This window comes from Penicillium hordei, assembly GCF_028827395.1.
Source record: "Penicillium hordei strain IBT 12815 chromosome Unknown utg000004l_segment0_segment0, whole genome shotgun sequence".
In the NCBI taxonomy this organism is placed as follows: Eukaryota; Fungi; Ascomycota; class Eurotiomycetes; order Eurotiales; family Aspergillaceae; genus Penicillium; species Penicillium hordei.
This window is the reverse complement of record NW_026623145.1, coordinates 2,821,240-2,844,810: the sequence shown is the minus strand read 5'-3', so window position 1 is coordinate 2,844,810 and position 23,571 is coordinate 2,821,240. Positions and strand designations below refer to the sequence as shown.

Here is a 23,571-nt window from a genome sequence, read left to right as displayed (position 1 = left end):
ATAGAATGGAGGGGTAAATATATAGCAGAAGACTTGGAATACAAGATCTGTGATGTGCAATCTATGGAATCAGAGGGAATAAAATATCTCAATTTGGATATGGATCATGACAGTCAACGGAGATTGCCTACGGTGTTCTACGGTGGCCTGCAGATATAGGCGAGTGTAGGGTGGGTAGGTAGCCCTAATCGGTCTTTGCTGTTTTCTGGACTATTTACACTGGATTTCTGGATTTGATGGCACAAGGCACTATGTAGGGCAGATGGCTTGGCTTCTTCTCCATAATATGTGCTTTCTCGCTATTGGAAATAATTTTCTTAGATTTCCTATGTGGTTTAGTTTAACATCTTGATGGAGGTGATGGGACTACAGCATAGAACAGTGGTAAATAACAGTGTCTTACCGGGATCAATTAGCGGTTTGATGACTGTCAAGACCTGATCTTTGTGCAAAGTTGGGTTTCTTGGACCTAACGGGGCGAGCCCGCACAATGGGCCCTGGGTTCGTACCTGGGTGGGGCTCTTCGACACATACATTCGGGTTTTGTCACAGTCTAATTATAGTTCTCATACTCCGTACTCCGTACTATTCGCTAGGTTAGGCGCTCGGTTAACGACTATTATTGAACTAAGTGCTTATCCCCACTCTAATAAGGAGCCTACAAAACATGTACTCGTGGACAGACTACTCCGTACTGTGTTTAGCTGATAAGTATGTATTATTGAGAACTCTCGGATCGCCTAATACTATTACTGGCTCCACTAGAGTACATATAGGTGGGTACAGTCAACCAAACCGCACTTACTTGTCAACCTCAATAATTTCGATGAATTTATGCTCCTGGGTTGATTCGCTTAGACAATAGCATCTGTGCACGAGAGGTCCCAAAGCATAATTATATAATGCTAGTCATCCGAGGATAACCCTAAATACGAAGACGTCTCACTAGTTTAGAACCCTTTTAGAAACCCAAAATGTTTCGAAGCAATTTCTCCCTGGCGATCCTTTGATTTTAACTGGATTTGATGTGCATACACGTGGATTTCCTACAACACACGATTTCATACCACCTACTCAATTGGTAAGTCAGTGGGACCACGCTAGTTAGTGCATGTACCTGGTATATAGTTAGTACCCGGTATAATCTAATGTATGTATTTATGCTGTCCCACTTTATATTACAGCAATGAGACTCCAAATTATCATTTTTAAGTTTACCGACACCTAGAAACCTTGGCAGATTCTCCACTTTTGATAACAAAAAAAAAGCACCATTTTCCAAGGTTGGCTTTCCACAAAACCGAAACCTTGCGGTTTCAGAGAGACCATTGACCGAAGGAATATTTCTTCCGATAATCTCGATATCAATAAAAATTTTGATCAACATTCTGCTTTATCTCCTAATAGTTTCAAATTTCCATCCGGATGCCGAAGTGCTATGATAACAATGAGACTAGCCAAAATGTATGTGTGGGTCTATGTTACGTCTATGCACCTTTTATATAAGAATTAAATACAAAATGTACCATTTCCGTAGAGTTGGGATTTGTGGCAGCCAGCGCCCATCCACGCTGATAGGAAGGAGATTTGAGTCTAAGAAAGGCTATACTCCCTCACCAACTTCTCTGCACAAATTGCGCCAGTGACATATGCAACGGCCTGCACATGCGCATTCACTAACACCGGCACAACGGACATATCCGCCACACGCAGATTCTCAATACCTTTCACCCTGAAATCCGGGTCCACAACCGCGTCCACGTCGTCCTTCATGCCCATTTTCACTGTTCCCGTCATGTGCCAGCTCGATGAGATGTTCTGCCGCCAGTATTCGAGTAGATCCTCGTCTGACTCACTCTTAGGCATTGCTAGCTCCGCCACGTTGTCCTTTGTGTAGGATTCATGCTTGGCGACACGGAACGAGTCACGCAAGGCCTCGATCGCCAGTCGGCGATCGAACGGATGGGCCAGGAACTTAGGGTTAAAAGAGAGCGGAGAGTCAGGATCGGATGATTGTAATGTGACTTCTCCGCGAGTCTGCGCGTTGAACAAAAAGACGAGCAGACAGGAGTAGTTCAATGCCTCGGTCGGGAAATCAGGAATGACCCAGTGAACGGGGAAATGGGTGAGGATCTCATAGTGGGGCACAGTTTCCTGTAGAAGATACTTCTGTTCGTCTGCAGGGAGCGCCTTGAATTCCGGCGTAGAAACGAGCTGCTCGGTTAGCTTGAACCAGCCAATACCCAACTCGCAGGCAAATTTCGCCCAAGGGCCTGTGCCGTCTTCTTCCCATTGCTTCTGCGCGGCGTCCATGACGGCTTTGTCGCCATAAAAAGCTTTTCGGTCTGTGCTGGTTGCTGTGCGAGTGTTAACCATCGGCACGAAGCAATGATCGCGGAGCCCCTGGCCAATGGCGGGTACGTCATGGATGATGGGGATTTCATATTGCTGCAGTTGGGCGGCGGGGCCTATGCCTGAGTGCATCAGGATGCGGGGATCGTTTAGCGAGCCGGCGGATAGAATGACTTCCTTTGAGGCGTAATCTGTTCGCAAATTTTAGTATCTGGTTGACTCGCAGGAAGGGTAGGTTGCATCTTTACATTTATTCCCGTTCGACTCAATGCCCACAGCCTTTTTGCCCTCCAGGAGCACACGTTGTACAGGGGCACCAGTAATAATAGTCAAATTATCCAGTTTCTCCTTGACCAAATCTCCTGCGGTCGAGCGCAATCCCTTATGCGCCGAGCTAATCAGCACCGACATACCAATCGGATTTCCTGAATTATGATCTGGGTTCAACGGGAACCCAGCCTGCTCGAAGACATCCAAGAGCTCTGTTAAATCCCGTTCCCACTCCCGCGCAAAGCCCACATGCAACGGGCCCTCAGTTCCATGGTTCTCCATCTTCGGATCCACATACTTTCTATCTATGCCCTCGGGAATCTCTCCATGGAACGTCTCCAGGTCCTTAAACTTTTGCTGAACACCTCCCCATGCAAAAGTCTCGTCGCCAACAATTCTCGCCCACTCCTGGTAATCGTCCCGCGCGCCGATACTGTACACGCCGAAATTGATGGAGCTCGAGCCGCCCATGCACCGGCCGCGACTATAGTCAATCTCACGGTTGTTACAGTCCGCCTGCGGAGTAGTCTTAAATCCCCAATTCATTGACTGGTCCTGGAAGGTGAGCCATCGCTGGCCGTCGATGCGAAGGTTGCGATCTTCCTTGTTGTCACCTGCTTCGAGGAGGAGGACGCGGGGTTTGGCGGTCGAATTAGCGAGGCCAGCGGCGAGGGCGCAGCCGGACGGGCCAGCTGTGAGATGCGTTAGATGGGCTTAATTTTGTGAATTGCGTGGATGGTTGGTTGCTTTGTGTTCGGGGAGGGGGATTAGGTCTTATTATAGAAGTTGGATTTTTCCATTTGCTATAACGAGGCCCGTAGTGGGGGTAATGGCAAGGAAGTTGGGGCTGAATGAAGATCACTCACCACCGACGATGATAAAGTCAAAGATGGACATATTGCACAATGACCTGGTGAGACGGTGCAGATGTCGAATGGAGGTGAAATCAACCCAAAATACGAACAGCAATGAACAAACTTGAGTTTGAAGGTATTAGGGAGGAAGAATAAATAAATATGTAATTTCTACCGGAGAACAGCGGAGATGACAATAAGTGGGGTGGGGGATCTATTCCTAATGTGGTAATCTAAAGTATTCTTGAAGCTGGATAACGTCTTGAGCAATGTGCTTCGTGAATTGCCCAATGATAACCTTGGATGTTGGCTCGTAACAGATCCCCACCAACGTCTGTAACGGTTTCCAGGTGCCTCCCGTGTCGGACACACGGATAGTCGGGCCCGCGCCAATTATAGGGTCCGCCCCTCCTATGACTTGAGCGGGGTGGATCTGGTGGGCCAGGGTGGATATGACGCAAATTAACATGGATGATCTTCCAGGGGGTTGACTACCTAGGTACTCGTACTACGTAACTAGTTAGCCTGACAAGCTAGTTGGATAACGTTACATGATACTCCGTAGTAGATCTTCACGTTCTTAGGATTCCCAGTGGGCCGGTTTGGCTGGATCCTTTCTTTTTAATCCCTTCCAACTCCCGTGTCCATCTTCCGTTATTCTGTGCTCTGTTTTGCTGACTTGCAAGAATGGCTGATAACGCCGAGGCATGGACATTATTGTCCCTGGGTCTAGTTATAATTTTAGTGCGTATCGGTGTACGATGGAAGCTCGTTGGACCGGCCAATTTCCAACTGGACGATTATCTTATGCCATTGGCAGGAGTACGTTGTTTCGACTACCTTCTAAACACCATTGAATGAAGTTACAATTAACATAATTTTCTTCCGCAGGTCTTCTTTGTTCTCGAAACAGTAGCGGCGTATCTCGTCGGTGCCAAATTCGAGGGCCTGACTAACAGCTACATGACACCTGAGCAGCGGGCAAAGCTCGACCCCAATTCGACTGAGTGGTCCCATCGTGTTGCTGGATCCAAAATCCAGATCATTGGATGGTCATTATACGTTGCTATTCTCTGGCTAGTCAAATTTAGCTTGGCAGTTTTCTACTCTCGATTGACGTGCGCTTCACAGATCAACTTGAATATAATGAACCAATGCGCTAAGCATATTATAGGACTGGTCTCCACCATCTCCCCACGCGAGTTCGGATGGGATATATTATTTTAGGTGTGACATACATCGCAACAGCATTGTCCCTCCTACTGTCATGCCAGCCATTCCATGCGTTTTGGCAGATTTATCCTGACCCCGGTAGTGAGTTCCACAGTTATCAGATACAATGGCATTCTTATCTTACTATATTTGCACAGATCTCTGTCAGCCAACCCACTCACGCGTTTACGTTTTCGTTGTCGTGGTACTCAACATTCTCACCGACATCTACCTTCTCTCAATCCCGCTCCCCCTTCTCTGGACTGTTAACCTCAACCTGAAACGAAAGATCCCTCTTATGGTTCTCTTCTCCGGTGCCACATTTGTCATGATAGCGGGTGTTATTCGGGCTGCTACGATTATGAGGGTATGTACCATGCAATAATGATATACCTATACAGAAACACGCACGCTTATTACTTGCCATGTATCTGACACATATACTATAGAACACCCCCGATGGAGCTGTATCTGGCTCTAAATGGGCCTGTCGTGAGACTTTTGTCTCAATTGTGGTCTCCAACCTACCCATCATCCAACCACTTATCCGCAGGGGCTTCAAGAAGATCGGTCTCTCCCAACTCTTCAGTTCCTCGGGGAAGACATCAGGACACCCATATCAGCTCTCCAGTCGAGGTTTAAAGACCTTGACAAACCGCGGCGAAGGCGATACCAAGAAGAGTAAGACGAACGCTGCTGCGCCAACTCATATGCAAACTTCAGCATGGGGCAGTGATGAGCATATTCTCGCTCAGTCAGAGCCTTCTTCGAAGGATATTACTGTGGTCTCGGAGACTGTCGTGCGCAGTGAGCCATGGATCCTCGAGGAGGGGTCCGGCGCGGGCGGCTCGACGACACCCCCGAAGGAATGGGGGAGTCAGTTGTCGCATCGATGAGAACGGCATATAACATGAGATGTTGTACTTGTATAATCAGTTATATTAGACCCTTGATGAATATAGAATATAGACATGGCCAAGACGCATATAATTATGGGATGGATTTTTGTGGGTATTGGATGGCATGTGAGAACATTGGCATTAACGGCGTTTCCCTCTTTATTTCTTCGAGTTATTTCTTCACATACTAGTTTTCTTATAGAATTCCACTCTTTAATGGCCAGAATAATAAGTCTTCATATTACATATTCTCCTTGGTGCTGAAAATATTGAAATAGAAATATTAAAATACACCCCATTTCATTAACACAACCTTCGCTTGTCACACGCGATATATATATCATCCCAAATCTTCTATCACTGGTCTACAAAATCCGTCGCATGCTTCTTATACAAAGTACTAGAATCCAATATCTCGCCAGTAGAAGACCTCACAAAGTCAACCTGCAAGTTCTGCTCATCCAAAAACCTAAGCGTGCTGTAGCTATAGTCATCGGCATAGGCAAACTCCGTATAATCAGGCTTGCTGCCGATGGAGCTCAGACCCTCAATATTACCCGGACCACCAGCAACAATATACATGGGCGCCTTAGGGTCCTTCGTACCATTGGGGTCGGCAGTACCATTAACAACAGGCGCAAATCGCTGCGAGTTGTGTACATGGCCGAAAACACCAAGGTCAACGCCGTACTGGTAAAACAGGCCTTCAAACGCCTCTTGACAGGGACCACAGACGTTTGATGACCCTCCTGTTGAGTACCACGGTCTGTGTCCAGCGACAATTAGCCAGGGCGTGACAGAGCGGTCGACTGACGCGAGATCAGCCTTGAGGAAATCGAGCTGCTGGTTCGGAGTGCCAAATGGCCCACCGTTCAGCTTAGCAGAGCCATCTTTGCCGCTTGGTGCATCGGGGAAATCTGTTTCAGTATCGATCATTACAACGTGGGCCATGCCGTATTCGAAGGAATACCAAAATGGCGGGTTTGAAAGGTTGCGGGCCGTTCGGGCCAGGGTTTGGGCTGTTGTGTTGGATGACGAGGAAATATAAGACTGTGGCATAGTTTTCTCGTAGCGGTGCATGAACTCAGTGAAGTTGTTTTGGCCCTTGGGGCAGAGGCCGTTCAAGTATGGAATCTCGGAACAGTCTGCTTCGTGGTTTCCTGGACTGGCCATGTAGGGCTTGCGGCCTGCGATTGGTGCGAGTTGGTCGTAGAATTGTTCGATGATAGCCTCGTAGGCTTCTTTGCCATCGAACAAGTTTGCGAATTTGAGATACCAGTCGTCGGCGTAAGCGAAGTCTCCTGGGTGGATGACAAGCTCGTAGTCGTCGATAGTTTTCGCGAGGCGACCGATTGTGGTGTGGTTTAGTTCTGGCTCGACTACTGGAATAGTGTCCTTCTTGGTGCTTTTGGATGTGAAGCCGTTTTTGCCGTAGACACCTAGATCAATCACCACATCCATGTTGAACGCGGTTTTATCGCCAGGCGTGCGAGGGCTGAGGAAATGGCCTACGGTCGAGTTCGTGGACTCGATCTTATAGTAGTAGGTTGTTGCGGGTGCCAGGCCTGTTAGGACAGCGACATTGGACCACGTCCGAGAGGGGTCGTAGGTGGTCGACGAAGACGAGCAAGCTTTGGTGTTCAGGTTGCTCTCTGACAAGCCATAACTGACGCAACTCTGTTCTAGTTGTCCATAGGTATTCCAACCAACAGACACAGCTAGAGACGAATAAGTAAGTCCTCATTCAAATTCACTATATCTAGCAGCCTTCTTACCATCAGGTCCATAGACTGTCAATCGCTGTTGGAATGGTGTAGTCAAATCCGTCGGAATCTCAGGATATTTGACACCAGCAAAGGCGCAGCTAGCCACAAGGGGCAGCAATTTGAGCGACGAAATTCCACCCATGGCCGAATAATGTAATTTATTTACAGGATTGGAGATCTCAGCACTCTGTCATAGAAGCTTCTTGATTCGGCTCTATATATAATTTCGTGCCTCGGCCCAGGTACCATAAACATCACGTACTCGCGTTCGATGGAATGCAATCAGGGCCAATCATGCGCGAAATGTAACGCACGTCGCTCAGACTGCAGATCGTTTTTATGCATTATCACCTTAATCCACGAGTTTCGTTTGGCACAAAAATCCACTACAGCAGTTTAGGTTTAGGGCAGATAAAATAGAGAGCGAAAATTCGGAGATGGATCGACTTTCGGCGACGGGTGTGGATATCGGAGGTTATTTATTGGCCGAGGCTTAGTGTGCACGTGTAACAACAGGGAGGATCGGTTGGATTTCCAGAGAATATCGCTGAATTGGTTAATTTGCGCACTTGATTGCTGATTATGAATTCCTGAAGCATGTCGCATAGATTAAAGGGAGCCGGTCCCATCTCTGCCTCCGGATATCCTTGTCAATTTTTCTCTTCATCAGGACCGTAACTTGATATCTCTAGATGCCCAGGGGGATGTGACTTACCACAACCGAACAACTACCATTTACGAAGATCAATCACATGCATCCAGCCATCGCATCTTGTATCCCAGCTGTCAGTGCCAGTAACAATCGAGCAATCCAAAAACGGTATCAGACATCGTCTTGTTGCAAACGATATGGCGTAGAAGCACCTAGACGACCAAACCCAAATACAACATTACCGTATGCTGGTATCATCTAAGATTTCTATCATATTGATACAACTACAGAGTATATGTAGCTGATCTAAAGGCGATCCAAGAGTGCGAAAGATTGAGATAAGCAGCTAGCCCTAGCCATTGCCAAGAAACTGAGTTAAAGGGGTTGGTTTCTTGGCGAAAACCGGCCACTTGGCCCCAGCTCTGGGGGCGGGTGGCTGGCTTATTAATTTTCTGCCTTGGAAACCTTAGTAACCGCCTAGGACGACAGGGATAAGAGGCAACTTCCTCAGTCTGCTAAATTCCCTAGTGACCTTGTTGGAGTCATTTTATGGTTTATCGGGTGGATCGCTTAGTACTATGGTTGCCAGTTCCTGTGACTATTGGCAGCATCCAAACACCGAAGGACTGATTCATATGCCGATCTCTGCCACCAATCGCTGAAAAGGTTCATTATGGATATTGAGGCTGCACGAAGCTATTACTCGGCAATTATTCCCGGCCATTACCATTGCTCGGCAGTAGCCCATCTGGAGAATTCCCCGGCCCCCACGTTGCTGACGCAATTCCCCCATTCCTCCACAGATATATATTTGCACCTGATCCACAATCGGAAACCCAAAAGGCTCTGACTGCATCGGCACGGAATTCATATGTTTATATCACATTGTGGTCGCCTATAGCAGCTCAAGGCCCCGTATGCGCATTTCCTATCTCCATATGCTATGGATGTTCTAGTCAAAAAACATACACCTATTTCAAGATCTTTTAGATATCCTAACGGGGCACATAGCTGTAATATGTACTCCATCACCGGATAAACCTTGGAATTGGTACGAGCGAGGAATGACATCGTCAGCTTTCGTATTGTAACCGTTCTTGGCATCAACATTCGGAGATTATCCGATTTCACTACAGCTTGAAAACTTAGCAAAAATAAATGCCTTTTCTACTCTCATGATCACAAGTATTTGCCTTGAACAGCACAAGCGCAAACTCAAAGAAATTCATCAAACCTTGTCAAATCACCCCATGTTCCATACAGATCGTTCATCACAGTGTACACAGTCAAGCAAAGTCGCCCTAGTGACTTGACCCCAATTCTTGCGCTAATCCCACATCCCCGCGAAATTTATTCCACCAATGGCGGTGGGGCTCAACTTCGATTGCCGATTACCGGCTTTTCAAGCATTGCCTTTATATTATGCTGGTCGTCCAATGTGTTGTTACTGGTAAATCGTGATTCTTCAACACCCCTTCCATGATTACATCGATTAGTACCGACCTTGAATAAGAAACCTGGCACTTCGGCATGGCAGATAAGAAGGAAAACCTCGCAGAGGTACTGGAGCCGCAAAGCGGACATGATGTCCAGCACATAGAGGAGAACCTCAAGTTATCGGTGGCAGGCAAAATCAACCAAGGAGAGGATAGTGAATTATATATTGAAGCAATCCAGAGATATCCTAATGATGAGGCCATCGACAAAGAGGCAGAAAAGAGGTTGAAACGGAAGCTTGACTTGCACCTCATTCCACTTCTTGGCATATGCTACTTCTTCTATGTATGTTGGTCGTCTCAAGCTCGCTATACTCAGACAGATCACAACTAACATCATCTGTCTCTAACAGTATGTCGACAAGACGACACTTTCGTACGCAGCAATCTTTGGTATCAAAGATGACCTCAATCTGTCCGGTTCAGAATACTCGTGGCTGTCAAGTATCTTCTACTTTGGATGGTTAGTTTGGGCAATCCCGTCTAATCTCCTTATGCAACGCAGCCGGATGGCTTGGTATCTCGCCTTCAATATCTTCATGTGGGGCGTGGTTCTCATGTGCGAGGCTGCATCACATAACTTCGCAACACTTGCGGCACTGCGGATCATTTCCGGCGCGTTTGAGGCTATTGCTGACCCTGCATTTATGCTTGTCGTCTCTACATACTATACTCGGGCCGAGCAACCTTGGCGTATTTCGGGGTACTATTTATGGAATGGCATCGGTATCGCCGGCGGCGGTCTTATTGGTAGATTTCATGCATTATTACACTGAATTGAGTAGCAAACGCTGATTGTGCTCTCTAGGTTACGGAATCGGCAATATCAAAGGCGATCTTCAATCCTGGCGTTACGAGTTTCTCATCATCGGCGCTGTTTGCGCTGCCTGGGGAATTGCACTGGCCCTACTATTGCCTAACTCGCCAGCAACCTTCTGGGGCTTCACTCGTGATGAGAAGCTTATGATGATTGCGCGACTGCGATCCAATCAAACCGGTATTGAGGGACGGAAAATTAACTGGGGTCAGATCAAAGAGGCATATCTCGATTATAAGACTTGGCTATTCACCATCTTGGGCTTCCTTTCCAACGTTCCAAACGGCGGAATCTCCAACTTTTCCACTTTGGTCATCCAAGGCCTCGGGTTCGATACACTCAATACGGCACTTCTTGGTATACCCCAGGGAGTAATCGTGGTCATTTGGATTGTGCTTGGAGGATACGCCAACCAATACATGCCAAAGAATAGCCGTACTCTAGTCTGCGCACTGTTCATGGTCCCCACTATTGCGGGTGCCCTCGGTTTCTTACTTGCCCCCGACAATGCGTACGTCGGCCGACTGATCTGCTTGTAAGTCTATCTAACTGATGTATTTGATTTCAAGGCAGTAACTGATCAATCCCCCCAATATCCAGCTATCTCACTGGGTCCTATCAAGCCTCCTTCGTGATATCCCTTTCCCTTATTACCTCCAATACCGGTGGGCAGTCCAAGAAAATGATCGTATCCGGTATGATATGGTTTGGAGCATGCATCGGCAACATTGCTAGTCCCTTCTTTTACAAATCTGAGCAAGCGCCGGCATACCCCTTGGGCATTGGCTCCCTGCTGGTTGCCAACTGCCTTGAGCTCATGCTTTTCTTTGTGCTCCGCTACGCCTTCATTTGGGAGAACCGACGAAAGGAGAAAATGCGCAATGAATTACGGGAGAGAGGAGGCGAGTTTGAGCTCATGGCCGATTCCACGGCCTTCGCTGATTTGACTGACATACAAAACCCGAATTTTGAGTACGTATATTGAGGGGAAAGTTTCAAGGTGCAACTACGCGCTTTTATATGATGACTGCAGGTCTAGATTGGAGAGTTGGCGCGGACAATGTAAACCCAGGGGATAGATATACACATAGATAGATTTGTTTTAGCGGCGTCCACGTGCTCGAAATATTCAGAAACAACACCGTCAGATGAAGAAAGGTCCTCCCTCGTTGGGTGTACTTCATTCACCATACAGGGCAATTTATTCTAAACGGTCCGTATCTTTTGATAATATCATGTCCTGCTCTCTGCACATGGTTCAAACAAAATTGCCTCACAAACTATTAAGGATATAAGGAGCCACTGCAAATTGGTTAAGTATTGAATTAGAAAACGGGCAAGCTTGGTCTTCCCTTCAACCCCGTCTCCTCCTACACCGAGCCAGCAAAAATATATACAAAAAGAAAATAAAAAAACATACAACAGTGAGGATTCGCTGGTGGTCACCCACCCAACTACTAACTCACCGGCGTGTGGCTTAAGTACGGCTGAGCGGACGGGAAGCCCTGTTTTCCACACCCTATGGTCGTATGTATCTGGTTATGTGTAGGGGAAAATGATAGAATGCAACCATTAAGAGTCAATTGGGAGTTTAGATTGAGAAAGGTGAGTGCGCAACGGACAGAGTGAGAATCCAGGAGGAATCACCTCAAGTCGCGCGACCACTCCACCAACCCTTTTAGCCGACTAGGAGTGGACTATTATTGGGCAATATATATCCCTGATTTAGCTTGTTGTCGTTGTTCTACGGCTGTTACCCTTAGATGACAGTGCATCTAAAACCAGACCTACCGAACCCCATTTATCTGGGAGAACCAACGAAATGGGAAGATGCGCGACGAATTGCATGATATAGAGGGGGGGATCTGAGGTTATGGCCTATTCCACGGCCTTCGCTGATCTGACCAGTATACAAAGCCCGAATTGTGAGTACGTACAAGGAGGGAAAAGTGTCACGGTATGACTTTCCGCTTTAGCAAAGAGTTCCCTGTCGCCCCAGGGGACATGGCGGGCTTGCCGCGCAAGTTCACGAGTTGCTTAATTGTTGTCATTGCCTTGTTGGTTGAGCAAACTGTACATGACAGCATCATTTATGATCGAGTATAGTCCCCATCTTCTACGTTTTGAGCTCTGCGGGGTTGTCATAGCATAGTCCCAACTATTGCACAGCCCGGGGAAAAGAAAGACCATGACTAAGCGGAAGGCTCTTCAAACCTGCTTCCGGGAATCCGAATTTAGTGGCATGACTATGGTGCGAATTCTCAAAATAAATGCGAAAAGGAAATATATGCAATATAAAGGACGGCAAAGTCGGATGAAGTGGGGGACGGCGGGGTAGGAAGTTTCAAGTTTGCAGCACGGTTGCTGTATGAGTTGGGTGCACATATAAGATGAGGCTAACTTGCACCTATAATCTTGAATGCAATAGATCACATACCTTTCTCTGTCATTTTTCTGGTTTATTGAACGACAAACATATTTGGCCCTTACCAATTCTTTTTTTCTTCTTTTTCTTTTTTGCTATTCCTTCCTCTGGCTCTCTGAACCATTTTCTTCAATATCATCCTCATGGCTAATAGACCCACGAACACATCTCTCTATGTCGATGAGAATCTTGCCTTGGGGGTCCATCGAGACATCGGAATGCACAGCCCAGGGAATGGAGAGCTTTTGATTGAGACAATTTTCTCAGGTGCAAACCCAGCAGACGTTAAACATGCCAAATTTCTGGGAATCTACCCTGCATGTCTTGGGTATGATTTCTGCGGGAAAGTCCTCCAGGCATCCGCTAGTTCAACTTTCAAAGTTGGAGAAACTGTAGCTGGCTACACCCCGACAGGGTTAGACCGACCACTTAAGTATGGGACACACCAAACCTACATGGTTTCTCCTGAGTGGATGACTTTCTTGGTTCCTTCAAGTCTCCCGCTAGAGCATGCCGCCTGTCTACCCGTGGTGGCTATGACTGCAGCTGATGCATTATACAATTTTTTCAAGTTCCCACTACCTCAAAACGCATCAGACGAACCACCTCGAAATCAGAAAGCCATCAACTCACTTATTATCTGGGGAGCTTCTAGCAGCGTCGGGATATGTGCTCTGCAATTTGCTCGGGCTAGTGGGATTTTTCCTATTTTTGTCACGGCCTCGCCACAGAGGCATTCAGTTCTATCCAAATTGGGTGCAACCCACTGCTTTGACTACAAATCGCCTACCGTGATATCAGATATCAAGGCCACGTTGAAGCACTATCAGAGTGACGGAATGTCTTATGGCTTTGATACTGTGGGAGGTTCTGCGCAACAAGTAGCATCATGTGCTTCGCAAGATGGGATACTGGTGTCAGTGGTTCACGAACAGGACTCTAGATTCCTGATGCCTTTTGCGACTACGGCGGAGGATGTTACACTTAAATTGCCCAGTGTTCCACACCCGGTTACGATTCCAGCTCGGCCAGATGACCACCGGCGCTCATGGAGTGTGCTTCAGTGGGCTGTTCAAAATTACGGAACTCGCTTTCACTTGGAAGTAGTGGATATTTTTGCGGGTAAGGCTGAAGATGCACTTGAAGAGCTACAAAGATTAGGAAGCCATGGCCGAGGTTTCGGGAAGTTGGCCCTGAAACATCCGCTGCAGTGATATATTCAAATACTGTGACTAGCTAGAGATTAAGATTCAATGTTCTAGATGTTCCAGCAACCCAGCACCTCACTTGTGTTCTGTTTCCTTTCCCTGTACTAGGGTCTCCGGATAGTCCCAAATAGACCTCCGCAAAGCCCATAAAGCCCAAAGCCCAGCCCAACCCAACCCGCAAATAGGATGGGTTTTGGGCCCGGTCCGTAGGCCCATTGATAGGCTATAGGCTTATACCTCGAGCCCACTATGGGTTAATAGGGGCCCAAATAGGCCCTAAACAATACAAACATACCGAGAATTTAGATACTAGGATAAGTTGAACCCCCCTTTTAGGATTAATCAAATTACCTCTGTTTTACGTCCGTTTCTTACCCTAATCCCTAAGGTAATATTTTATTAAATTTAATAATTAAGAATTAGTTAGTTACTAGTATTCTCTCTATATCACGTAAAAAGATATAATAAAACACGTTAATTAAGAAATTTTTTAAATTATAGAGGTTTACTAGAAAGTAGTAGTACTTCCCTATTAAACCTATATTATAGATATTGTAGTGGGGAAATAGGCTCCCCACTACGCATTTGCCCTTGCCTCTTCTTTTTCTATATGTTGTTATGTAAGCATTGAGGATATGAGGTTACAAGTAGCAGATAGATACAGATTGAGAATACACACTCCTACACCTCTTTGGATCCACTTCTAGGGGCAGTGCACCTGGGTTCCTTTGTACGCAAGGTCGGGTATGAAGCTAAGTTATGAGTGCTGAAGCGACCCGTATGCCGTAGAGCATACAGCCTTGAGCGTTCCCCTCTTCAATATATATCTAATATTAAAACATTAACATTTACCTTTTCGGTTATATCCCAACCCTTACCGATCGGGTTTTGTTTAAAATTAACGTACGTACTTATAGTATTCCCTTTATTCTAAATTTGAAATTTGAACTTTATACGATCGGTAGAAGGTCGTAATATAACGATTAACTATAGAGTCCGCTTTGTCAGCGCCTATATGGGGTTTTATAGGGGCCCACGGCCCAACCCACGGTGGGCTGTGGGTTGGGTTAGGCTTTAAAGGTTGAGCCCATAGCCCACCGTGGGTTGGGCCGTGGGCCTAGGGTCTGGACCCATTTATGGGCTTTGCAGAGGTCTACTCCTAAATGTGAGATACACTCTCTTGGACGTTCTTTTTAGAGGACTTTTTAAGTGTACGAAGGTGGTAAAAAGGAGACTTTGTGCAAGAGACCTTTTTTTATATATAATTTGATGATACCTCATTAGCTCCTACATTTTCTTGATTTCGTACCTCATCGCACCTAAATTCCTTGCCTACTCACTATACTCAAAGTGCCCTTCAAGAGATATCATGGGTGAGGTATAACTATTCCTTGTAACCTACGTATAGCCAATGTCTCCAAGTGATATTTTCACGATCCGACGATGGAGAAATACTACAAAAGCAGCACAAAGTCAGAACATTGGTATTAGTCATGGTGGAACAACTGGAGACACTGACAATAAAGTTCACCCCACACCCGAGTCCCGCTTATTAATGCTCCTGTAGACCTCCCAGGGCTTCTATTTCGGAAGATTAAGTACCGGCTTTTCCGGATGGGTGATATACAGTGGATATCAGTCTAATCGTTGTTGGTATTCTCACCACCCCGCCGTTCCCCACTACGATGACACTACCGCGCAAGTAAACTGCTTCTAGGATATAGATCATAGCATGACTCTCGATCAATCCTGTTATATGCTGGGCTTCTTAGAATATATATTTCACATGTCTGCCCCAAATACAGGCCAAGGGTAAACTCTTTTCGTCAACCGAGATCATCACTTCAACTGTGCTCCTCAGTACTTTGAGTATATTGTCCCTTTGATTCCAATTTCTTGGTCATGATTCCAACACAGAATAACCGTCCGAAGTATTTAAGTACTCGGTCTGATGTGGAAGGATATACCCGTATCAAGCATGCTTACATTCCCATGCGGGACGGGATTGAATTATGTGCCGATATTTTCTTGCCATTCTCTGCATCGCAGGATAACACAAAAGTTCCTGTCATTTGCAGCTTGGGTCCTTATGGCAATGATAATCATGCTGTTACGTTCGGGTTGCCACAAACATCAATATATGCCGAGATGTACAAGCATATCAAACCGCTGGGCCCGGACGCCTGCTTCGAGTTGTGTGAACCTACCATCTGGGTGCGTAGCTGATTCGACGTTTATCTCAGTCCATTTATTTACCAGGCCGAAAATAAATAGTGCAGGGAGTACGGATATGCCCTTCTCCGGGCCGATTCGCGTGGTATTGGAGGCAGTCAAGGGAAGCTAGATCCCTTTGGTCTGGAAAGATCGCTGAAGATCCAAGCAGACGCTGAAGGGCAAGGTATTTCCTCTTCCCGGTGCCGAGGAAAGAAGAAAACTAACTTCTGTGCGGTAAGATCTATACGATATAGTTGAATGGGCTGCTTCCCAGCCGTGGTCAACAGGTAAGGTTGCTTTTTCTGGCATCAGCTACTACGGAATGGTGGGATACTGGGCCGCGATGCAGAGGCCACCCCACTTGACTTGCATCGTGTCGTACGAATCAGCTTGCAGTATGTACCAAGCCGCCCGGCGAGGAGGAATCTACAGCAACAATTTCCAGTCTCATTGGTACAATAATCTTGTCGTCCCATTTCAGGCTGGGAAGCAAGATGGCTCACTTGGGGAAGAGGAACTTACCACCAACCGTGTGGACTTCCCCAAGTTGTTGACGACAACCGAGTACCCCACGGAAGGAGTCTGGGCTGTCTTTGACAAAGTCCGCAAACTATCTGATATCGAGGTACCGATATACCTTGCAGGTAACTGGAACGACCCGGAACTCCACCTGCCAGGGAACATTCGGGCCTACAACGGTGTCTCGTCTAAGCACAAGTGGTTGGAAATGCACACTGGTAACCATCTGGCCGCCTTCTATGAGCCAGAGCACGTTGAATTGCAGAAGAAGTTTCTGGACTTTTTCCTCCTTGAAAGGTCTGATAACGGAATGCTAAATATTCCGCGGATCAGGTTTCTTCAGCACCATGGAACTGATACACTGTGGCGCGAAAATGAGATCGCCTTTCCTCCTCCAGATGCGGAAGATGTTAGCTTCTACCTGTGCTCTGGAAGACAACTTTGCTTGATCAAACCTATGAGTGCAAAAACGGCCTTCACATATCAGGGCTACACGGAAAATATGAGTTTCTCGCTTGAATCGGCTTTTTCCGATTCATTTGAGATACTCGGATCTCCGTATCTTGAGCTTGAGGTTAGCACGAAAGCGAAGGACCTGGATCTGTTCATCTATCTCCGTGCAATTGACAGGAACGGAAACACAATTACTCTTCTTGGAAACCACGGTGAGCCGATGAACAATTTCGCAAGGGGTTATTTCCGCCTCTCTCACCGCGACGAAGCTGCGAATAAATTCAGACGGGAGCGTGTTCTCAGTCAGGCTGCTGCTCCCAAATCAAGGATTGTTTCAGGCAAAGTGTACGATGTGCTCGTCCCCCTGTATCCTACAGCATATTTGTTTGACAAGGGGCAGACTCTCACTCTTGAGATTGGCTCTGTGAATACTGCCGGAACTATTCCCCCAATGCGCCATGAGGGTGGTGATAGGCTTTTACAGAGATTTGACGGAGAGAATCGCATTCTCTCCCACGGAAGATTAGTCCTTCCTCGAGTGAGACGGTAGACATCAGCATGCTAAAGAAGGTCATCTGAGCCTCGCAGGAACACTTTTCGGTGAGAAGGTTTCTCTGGTGATATTTAGTAACATGCCACTATGTATCTTGTAAGATACACTCTACTACATATAGATTGTCACGTAGCCTTTTGGTTATCACCCCTTCACTGTTAGGAGAGCATGGGTATATTTTTATTGGATTCTATACGGTGGCCTGAATAAAGTTCAAGGCAACCCGTGGTCATGAATATCCTTCATTTGAACCTGCAGTAAAATGTTTACCACCGAGAACGCTCCTGTGCTCAGTTTACTCTAGCATTTTGAGATGCCGCATCAGGGGCATAAAAATTCCGAGGTATATCTTGTCCATCAATTGTAGTGTCTAAGTTACTGTAACAAGCTAACTTTCTATCTAGGACCAGTCTCCTTCATCTTGAACAGGGTTGCCACTCTCCGAAGCGTCTAGGAGCTCCTGGACAGTCCACGGCTTGTACTTATAGCCAGGAACAGAATTCGTGTTCTCGAATGGTGTACCCCTGAGAAGGTGCTCTGCACATTTACCGTAGTTCTCATTTGCATACTGCGCTGGGTCGTGCTGCACCAGCCAGTTTCCAACCATCTTGCCCATAACCTCCGGGTTCTTAGAAACTGCATCCCAATCAGTGTTGTGGAATAACTCCCGGTTCTTGAATCCTAGCTTCTGGGCGCAAGAGACCCGTTCGAACCTATCATAGGAGCATGTATGATCAGCCTCTGTATTACATAGCGTTCCCCTGTCTCTATTCAACCCAGGACTAGCTACCAAGTCTTAGCTTCATGGGTTATCACATACCTCAAGTGGTTATGCACCTTTGTTGCGAAGGACACATCTTCCTTCCCGGCTATTTTTAAACATGCGGCCAGGGAGTACGCATCTTCCATGGCCATTGTTCCACCGCTAGCCGAGGTCGGCAGAAATGGATGTGCGGCGTCACCAATTTGGACAATGCGGCCGCCGGGTGATGCCCACCGCGGTTGAGGGTTACGCCAAACCAGCTTCCATTCAAGAACGGTGTGGTTTGGTGTCGCATTGATAAGCTCGGTCATGAAGGGTTCCCAGCCCGCAACGGCCTTGAGAGCCTTATCAATCGACGTGGTCTTAGCCCAATCTTCTTTGTCATCACCACCGTCCTCCTGGGTAACATTAGTGTCATATCAGATAGCGGAAGCTTGACGTGTGGGTAACATACCCTGCGAGTGAGCATCCAGCAAATGTCGTTTTCTGACTTGCAAGTAACCACATGCGCCCCAGGACCGGCATGTAGGAATCCACGGTCTCTGAATCCTTCAAATTCCTTCGCGATGACTGGGTTTTCGAGCGCCGGTGCTGCGGGGAAGGTGACTCGATACAGGATGAATCCTGAGCTAATGGGGGCGTCTTTGCTGCCGACTACCGATGCCCATGATTTGGTGCCAACTCCATCAGCAGCCACCACTACGTCTGCCGTGAGCCTGCGGCCGTCAGACAGGATCACACCACCATGGTCGTCTGCCTCGAAGAAATCCGCAGCCGTCGTGGAGAACTCGACCGGTATGCCAAGCTGCGAGATATACTCTTGGAGAACATTATGCAGCTTTGACCGGTAGATAGCTAGGGAAGGGTCCTTGGGGTCGCCAATGGGGAAGGTCCCGATCAGTGTGCCGTCGAATTTCTTCATATTGATCACTGGATCAACTCCTTCTTGCCTCGCCCGCTCCATAAAGCCCGGCCATTTCTTTGGGGTGTGGAGAGCTGGAGTCGTGATTACGATCATTTCGCCTGCATCAAGAATCCATGCGTCGCGTGGTCAGCCATACGTTCGATTTTGGGGGTTCCTGTGCGGTGGGAGGAACTCCACTGCCAGCTCTCTTCTGTTCTGTGCTTACCAAAAGTCTCTTCACGGCGTCGCCGTTCGATTACCCGGACATTGTGACCCTTACGATGAGCCTCAATAGCGAATGATAGACCCGCAATGCCACCTCCAACAACGAGAATGGAGATTCCTGTGTCTTCTTCTCTCTTCATGGCTGTTTTTGACAATGCTGACAACTGGATCTTTGAAGGAAACCTGCTTGATTTGAATACTTACTTGTTTTGGGTCATGCTCAAATATATATGGCTCATGCGGAAACGTATTAAGCCGGATCTCACAGACGGAACGGACGGGCCTGGCTACGTACCCGAGTCGGCCCCTACCTACATAAGTCATTAGCGCTAGCCAAGGCTCGGGACTGAAGGTCTCCAGTCTCCGGCTGACTTATCGAGGTACTTCAGCAACCTTAAATGCAATAGTTATACCCACACGGACAACTGAGAAATCAGATGAGAGTTCAAGAGTATCTACTGTTATCCACAGCTTGAGAATGATAATTCAGGTTTGGACAAACCAAGTGAAGTGTTTACTACCGCAGCAAGTGAAAATAAACGGCATGGCTCCCTCTGCAGTGAGAAAGGTGCATGCTCTCAACAAGTACATCTACATATTTGGGTAATAAACTACCGGCCCGCTCCGAGCCCCGCCCGTGGGCGCCAGAGTCTTAGTAAGCGGCAATCGGAACACTAAAGTCACAATTAGCCAAGGACGATCAACTTCCTGTTACCTACCTAGAGAAGTCTTTAGGAGAAGCAATATCGTCATGGAAGATGCTTCCCGATGTTTCCTCGAAGCTAACCAAGACACCTTAGTACCATTTTGATCTGGTGGGGCGAAAGAAAGAAAAATGGTAAACGGCGATTCCGAGACTCAGATGCACAAATGTGCGACTAAATTTGTGCATAAAAAAATAGTCTGAGGGTTTTTGGTGCCAGTGTCAGTGACTACACACCAGCCAATGTCATCTGACCTACATTTCTGCCTGGTTTGTTAGGCTAGTGACTGCATGTTTGTTTGCGCGTTTGCTGGCGTGAAGGCTCCACCTTCCTCCTTTTCTCTTTGTTTTCTCCTCCAGTTCTACGTTGGCTTGTATTCGAATGATTGTTGACTGTGCTCCCTATTTCCTGCTTCTGGCTGCTAACAAATATTTGCATATGTCTCAACCACCAAACGCTTTCCTCTTCGCCAGGTAATAGAATACCTTCATGGTTTGGGACTTAAAAGGGTGAACTCCGATCTACAGTGCATATGTACTTACCTCCATATATGGGGGAGATATTACACCCGGCGCAGCACTGAAAGTACCTCAGGACGCAGGACCTGAGTTACTAGAAGGTCGGGGTTTCCGGCTTACCAAAATACGGCTCCAGGGGTCAAGTCGGTTTACCTCGAATCTTGGATATGATAGGAGATTATTACCGGGCCTACGTTAGCTAGCCCTGTACGGAGCAGTTAGCCTGCATACTCCAGGTCCAGTGTCTTCCATGGTTACTAAGAATTGTCGAATACTAAGTCCGAATACATGGTAGAAACCAGGTAATATACCGGAAACATCATGTGACAGTCGGTACCAGGCATACCATACAAAAGTGCATATTACAGTTAGTCATCATGGTCCGCACAGATTGTTGAAATAGCGGGTTTTGTCATTTTAGAGTTGTCAACATTGGTCATCTATACCATACATTGTTCGTACACCAGCTTTCTGTCAAGAATCACTAGTGCCCTGGTGGATACCCTGGCACATTAGCGCCTTGTAAACTACCTCTAATTGGCCCAGTCAACGCCTCAACTTTGATCCTTCCACGCCCTGTGGATGATTTCTGCATATGGCTTGGCAGCTTATTTGTTTAAATTGGCCCCCAAAAACTTCCTACAACATCTATCTTATAGTAAGCTAGAGGTTTACTAAATTTTTAGCCATCACACCATTTAGAAGCTTCGTCTTCTAGGGCAATCTTTCCCTGCTTGTTCCTCCTTTGGTCGTGGTCGACCTTGGCTCTGAGAATGGAGGAAGTTACCCGTTCACACTCGACAAACGAGCCTGAAAAGGGGCTGCGGGCTCTAGTAGAGGGAACCACTGGTGGCACTGATATATCGAATGTTCACTATGAGACGCAACTCCCGCCCATGGATGGTGGAATGAATGCCTGGTTGTTCCTCGCTGCATGCTTCGTTATGGAGGCTCTCGTCTGGGGGTTTGCCTTCACCTTTGGTGTCTTCCAAGCCTATTACAGCGACATATCCCAATTCAAGGACTCTGGTAATATTGCCGTCATCGGGACCTGCGCTATGGTAAAATTGAACGTTTCATGTTCCAACCCGACGCGAGCTAACTTCTATCCGCAGGGAATCATGTACCTCGACCTCCCTCTTGTGTTCGCCGCCTACAGACAATGGCCCAAATATCAACGCTTTGGCTGCGGCCTAGGTGTGCTATTAATGTGTGCGGCTCTCGGCCTGAGCTCCCTCGCCACAAACACCAACCACCTCGTCGTAACTCAAGGAATCTTCTATGCGCTCGGCGGCAGCATCGCCTACGCCCCATGTATTCTCCTAATGGAAGAGTGGTTTGACCGACGAAAGGGCCTTGCCTTTGGTGTCATGTGGGCCGGCACTGGAATCGGCGGTGTCGTTCTCCCTATCGTCATGGAACAGCTGTTGGGCAAGTACGGGTTCCGGATTACCTTACGTGGCTTTGCAGTCGTGTTGTTTATTCTCACCGCACCGCTGGTCTACTTCGTCAAACCGCGTGTTCCAATCGCAGATAACCGACCCAGTCCACCTGCCCCGAACTTCCGGTTCATGTTCACGTCCACCTTTGCCATCTTCGAGTTTTGCAATACTGTCGAGGCGCTCGGTTTTTTCTTGCCGTCTATCTACCTCCCGACTTACGCAGGCATGATCGGTGCCTCAACTTCCCTCCAAGCACTGACTGTTATACTCTTCAACTTGGCCTCCGTCGTCGGCTGCGTACTTATGGGCGCCATTATCGACAAACTCGACGTGACGCTTTGCATCCTCATTTCAACTGTCGGATCCTCTATCGGCGTTTTCCTCATCTGGGGCTTCTCCGTGTCCCTTGCTCCTCTGTTCATCTTCTCGATTGTATACGGTCTTTTCGCAGGCTCATACACCAGTACCTGGCCTGGTATTATGCGCGAGGTGGTCCACAAAAAGCCCTCGGCTGAATCAAGCATGGTCTTTGCCTGTCTTGCGGCCGGAAGGGGCGTCGGGAATTTGGTTTCCGGGCCCCTTAGTGAGGGTCTTATCAAGGGGTTGCCGTGGGAGGGGAATGCCGGGTACGGGTATGGGAGTGGATATGGAACCTTGATTGCTTTCACAGGCGTTACAGGCGTTGTGGGTGGTGGAAGTTATGCTGCAAGGCGTATGAAGTGGTTGTAAAATCTGCTAACCTACCCTTACGGCCTACGGACCTGGTGGATATTTGTGGATATTGGTGGATTATCGTGTATCGTGGATTATCTGTGGTATACGAGCGCCACTACCTTAATGAGATTATAAATCGTATAGCCAAAAATTATCTATTCTTTTTCGTATGTCCAAGTAATAATTCTATGGATTTGATGACTTGAGTAATCATCCAACCGTCTCTGTTGAAGTGTCATTTCCAACAAATCACTATATATATAGGTGGTGGATTGGAGTTCGCAAATGTTGTGGACCAGACCATCTATCTAGCTTCTCCAGAATTTTTACGTCTATTAGTTGGTCTCTTCACGCTTCTCTGACGCAAACAAATAAGGCAAGAATTACAAGCTAATGGCGCTAAATTAGGCTCCGGCATGAACATTGGATTTTCGGACATCCACTCGATCGAATCCGAGACTCTACGAGTGACAAAACAACATAATAAGGGTTACCAAAAAAAAAAGAAATTGGGCAAAAAACATACAACAGTGAGGATTCGCTGGTGGTCACCCACCCAACTACTAACTCACCGGCGTGTGGCTTAAGTACGGCTGAGCGGACGGGAAGCC

General features: G+C 47.2%; 9 protein-coding genes across 9 annotated transcripts; 6 read left to right on the top strand and 3 right to left on the bottom strand.

The window, feature by feature from the left end:
* Positions 1–1,593: 1,593 nt before the first annotated feature.
* Positions 1,594–3,519, bottom strand: N7537_008277 (GMC family oxidoreductase; the record flags this gene model as incomplete). Its single annotated transcript, XM_056899332.1, has 3 exons — positions 1,594–2,543; positions 2,601–3,314; positions 3,489–3,519. 3 exons carry the CDS (start codon positions 3,517–3,519, stop codon positions 1,594–1,596), a joined length of 1,695 nt encoding a protein of 564 aa, XP_056751408.1.
* Positions 3,520–4,163: 644 nt separating this feature from the next.
* On the top strand, positions 4,164–5,584 carry N7537_008276 (uncharacterized protein; the record flags this gene model as incomplete). The annotated part of the gene is made up of 5 exons (XM_056899331.1): positions 4,164–4,298; positions 4,368–4,594; positions 4,651–4,790; positions 4,847–5,055; positions 5,138–5,584. The coding sequence occupies 5 exons, from the start codon at positions 4,164–4,166 to the stop codon at positions 5,582–5,584; spliced, it is 1,158 nt and encodes a 385-aa protein (XP_056751407.1).
* A 360-nt stretch (positions 5,585–5,944) lies between these two features.
* Positions 5,945–7,495, bottom strand: N7537_008275 (purple acid phosphatase family protein; the record flags this gene model as incomplete). The annotated part of the gene is made up of 2 exons (XM_056899330.1): positions 5,945–7,305; positions 7,363–7,495. The coding sequence occupies 2 exons, from the start codon at positions 7,493–7,495 to the stop codon at positions 5,945–5,947; spliced, it is 1,494 nt and encodes a 497-aa protein (XP_056751406.1).
* Positions 7,496–9,535: 2,040 nt separating this feature from the next.
* Positions 9,536–11,303, top strand: N7537_008274 (uncharacterized protein; the record flags this gene model as incomplete). The annotated part of the gene is made up of 4 exons (XM_056899329.1): positions 9,536–9,787; positions 9,855–10,251; positions 10,310–10,853; positions 10,919–11,303. 4 exons carry the CDS (start codon positions 9,536–9,538, stop codon positions 11,301–11,303), a joined length of 1,578 nt encoding a protein of 525 aa, XP_056751405.1.
* An 888-nt stretch (positions 11,304–12,191) lies between these two features.
* N7537_008273 (uncharacterized protein) lies at positions 12,192–12,424 on the top strand (the record flags this gene model as incomplete). The annotated part of the gene is given in 2 exon segments (XM_056899328.1): positions 12,192–12,247; positions 12,259–12,424. The coding sequence occupies 2 exon segments, from the start codon at positions 12,192–12,194 to the stop codon at positions 12,422–12,424; spliced, it is 222 nt and encodes a 73-aa protein (XP_056751404.1).
* Positions 12,425–12,961: 537 nt separating this feature from the next.
* N7537_008272 (zinc-binding alcohol dehydrogenase family protein) lies at positions 12,962–13,957 on the top strand (the record flags this gene model as incomplete). The annotated part of the gene is made up of 1 exon (XM_056899327.1): positions 12,962–13,957. One exon carries the CDS (start codon positions 12,962–12,964, stop codon positions 13,955–13,957), a length of 996 nt encoding a protein of 331 aa, XP_056751403.1.
* Positions 13,958–16,099: 2,142 nt separating this feature from the next.
* Positions 16,100–17,687, top strand: N7537_008271 (uncharacterized protein; the record flags this gene model as incomplete). Its single annotated transcript, XM_056899326.1, has 3 exons — positions 16,100–16,165; positions 16,226–16,349; positions 16,420–17,687. 3 exons carry the CDS (start codon positions 16,100–16,102, stop codon positions 17,685–17,687), a joined length of 1,458 nt encoding a protein of 485 aa, XP_056751402.1.
* Positions 17,688–18,090: 403 nt separating this feature from the next.
* On the bottom strand, positions 18,091–19,722 carry N7537_008270 (FAD-dependent oxidoreductase; the record flags this gene model as incomplete). Its single annotated transcript, XM_056899325.1, has 4 exons — positions 18,091–18,403; positions 18,511–18,851; positions 18,908–19,476; positions 19,584–19,722. 4 exons carry the CDS (start codon positions 19,720–19,722, stop codon positions 18,091–18,093), a joined length of 1,362 nt encoding a protein of 453 aa, XP_056751401.1.
* A 1,855-nt stretch (positions 19,723–21,577) lies between these two features.
* Positions 21,578–22,975, top strand: N7537_008269 (uncharacterized protein; the record flags this gene model as incomplete). The annotated part of the gene is made up of 1 exon (XM_056899324.1): positions 21,578–22,975. One exon carries the CDS (start codon positions 21,578–21,580, stop codon positions 22,973–22,975), a length of 1,398 nt encoding a protein of 465 aa, XP_056751400.1.
* Between the last annotated feature and the right edge of the window lie 596 nt (positions 22,976–23,571).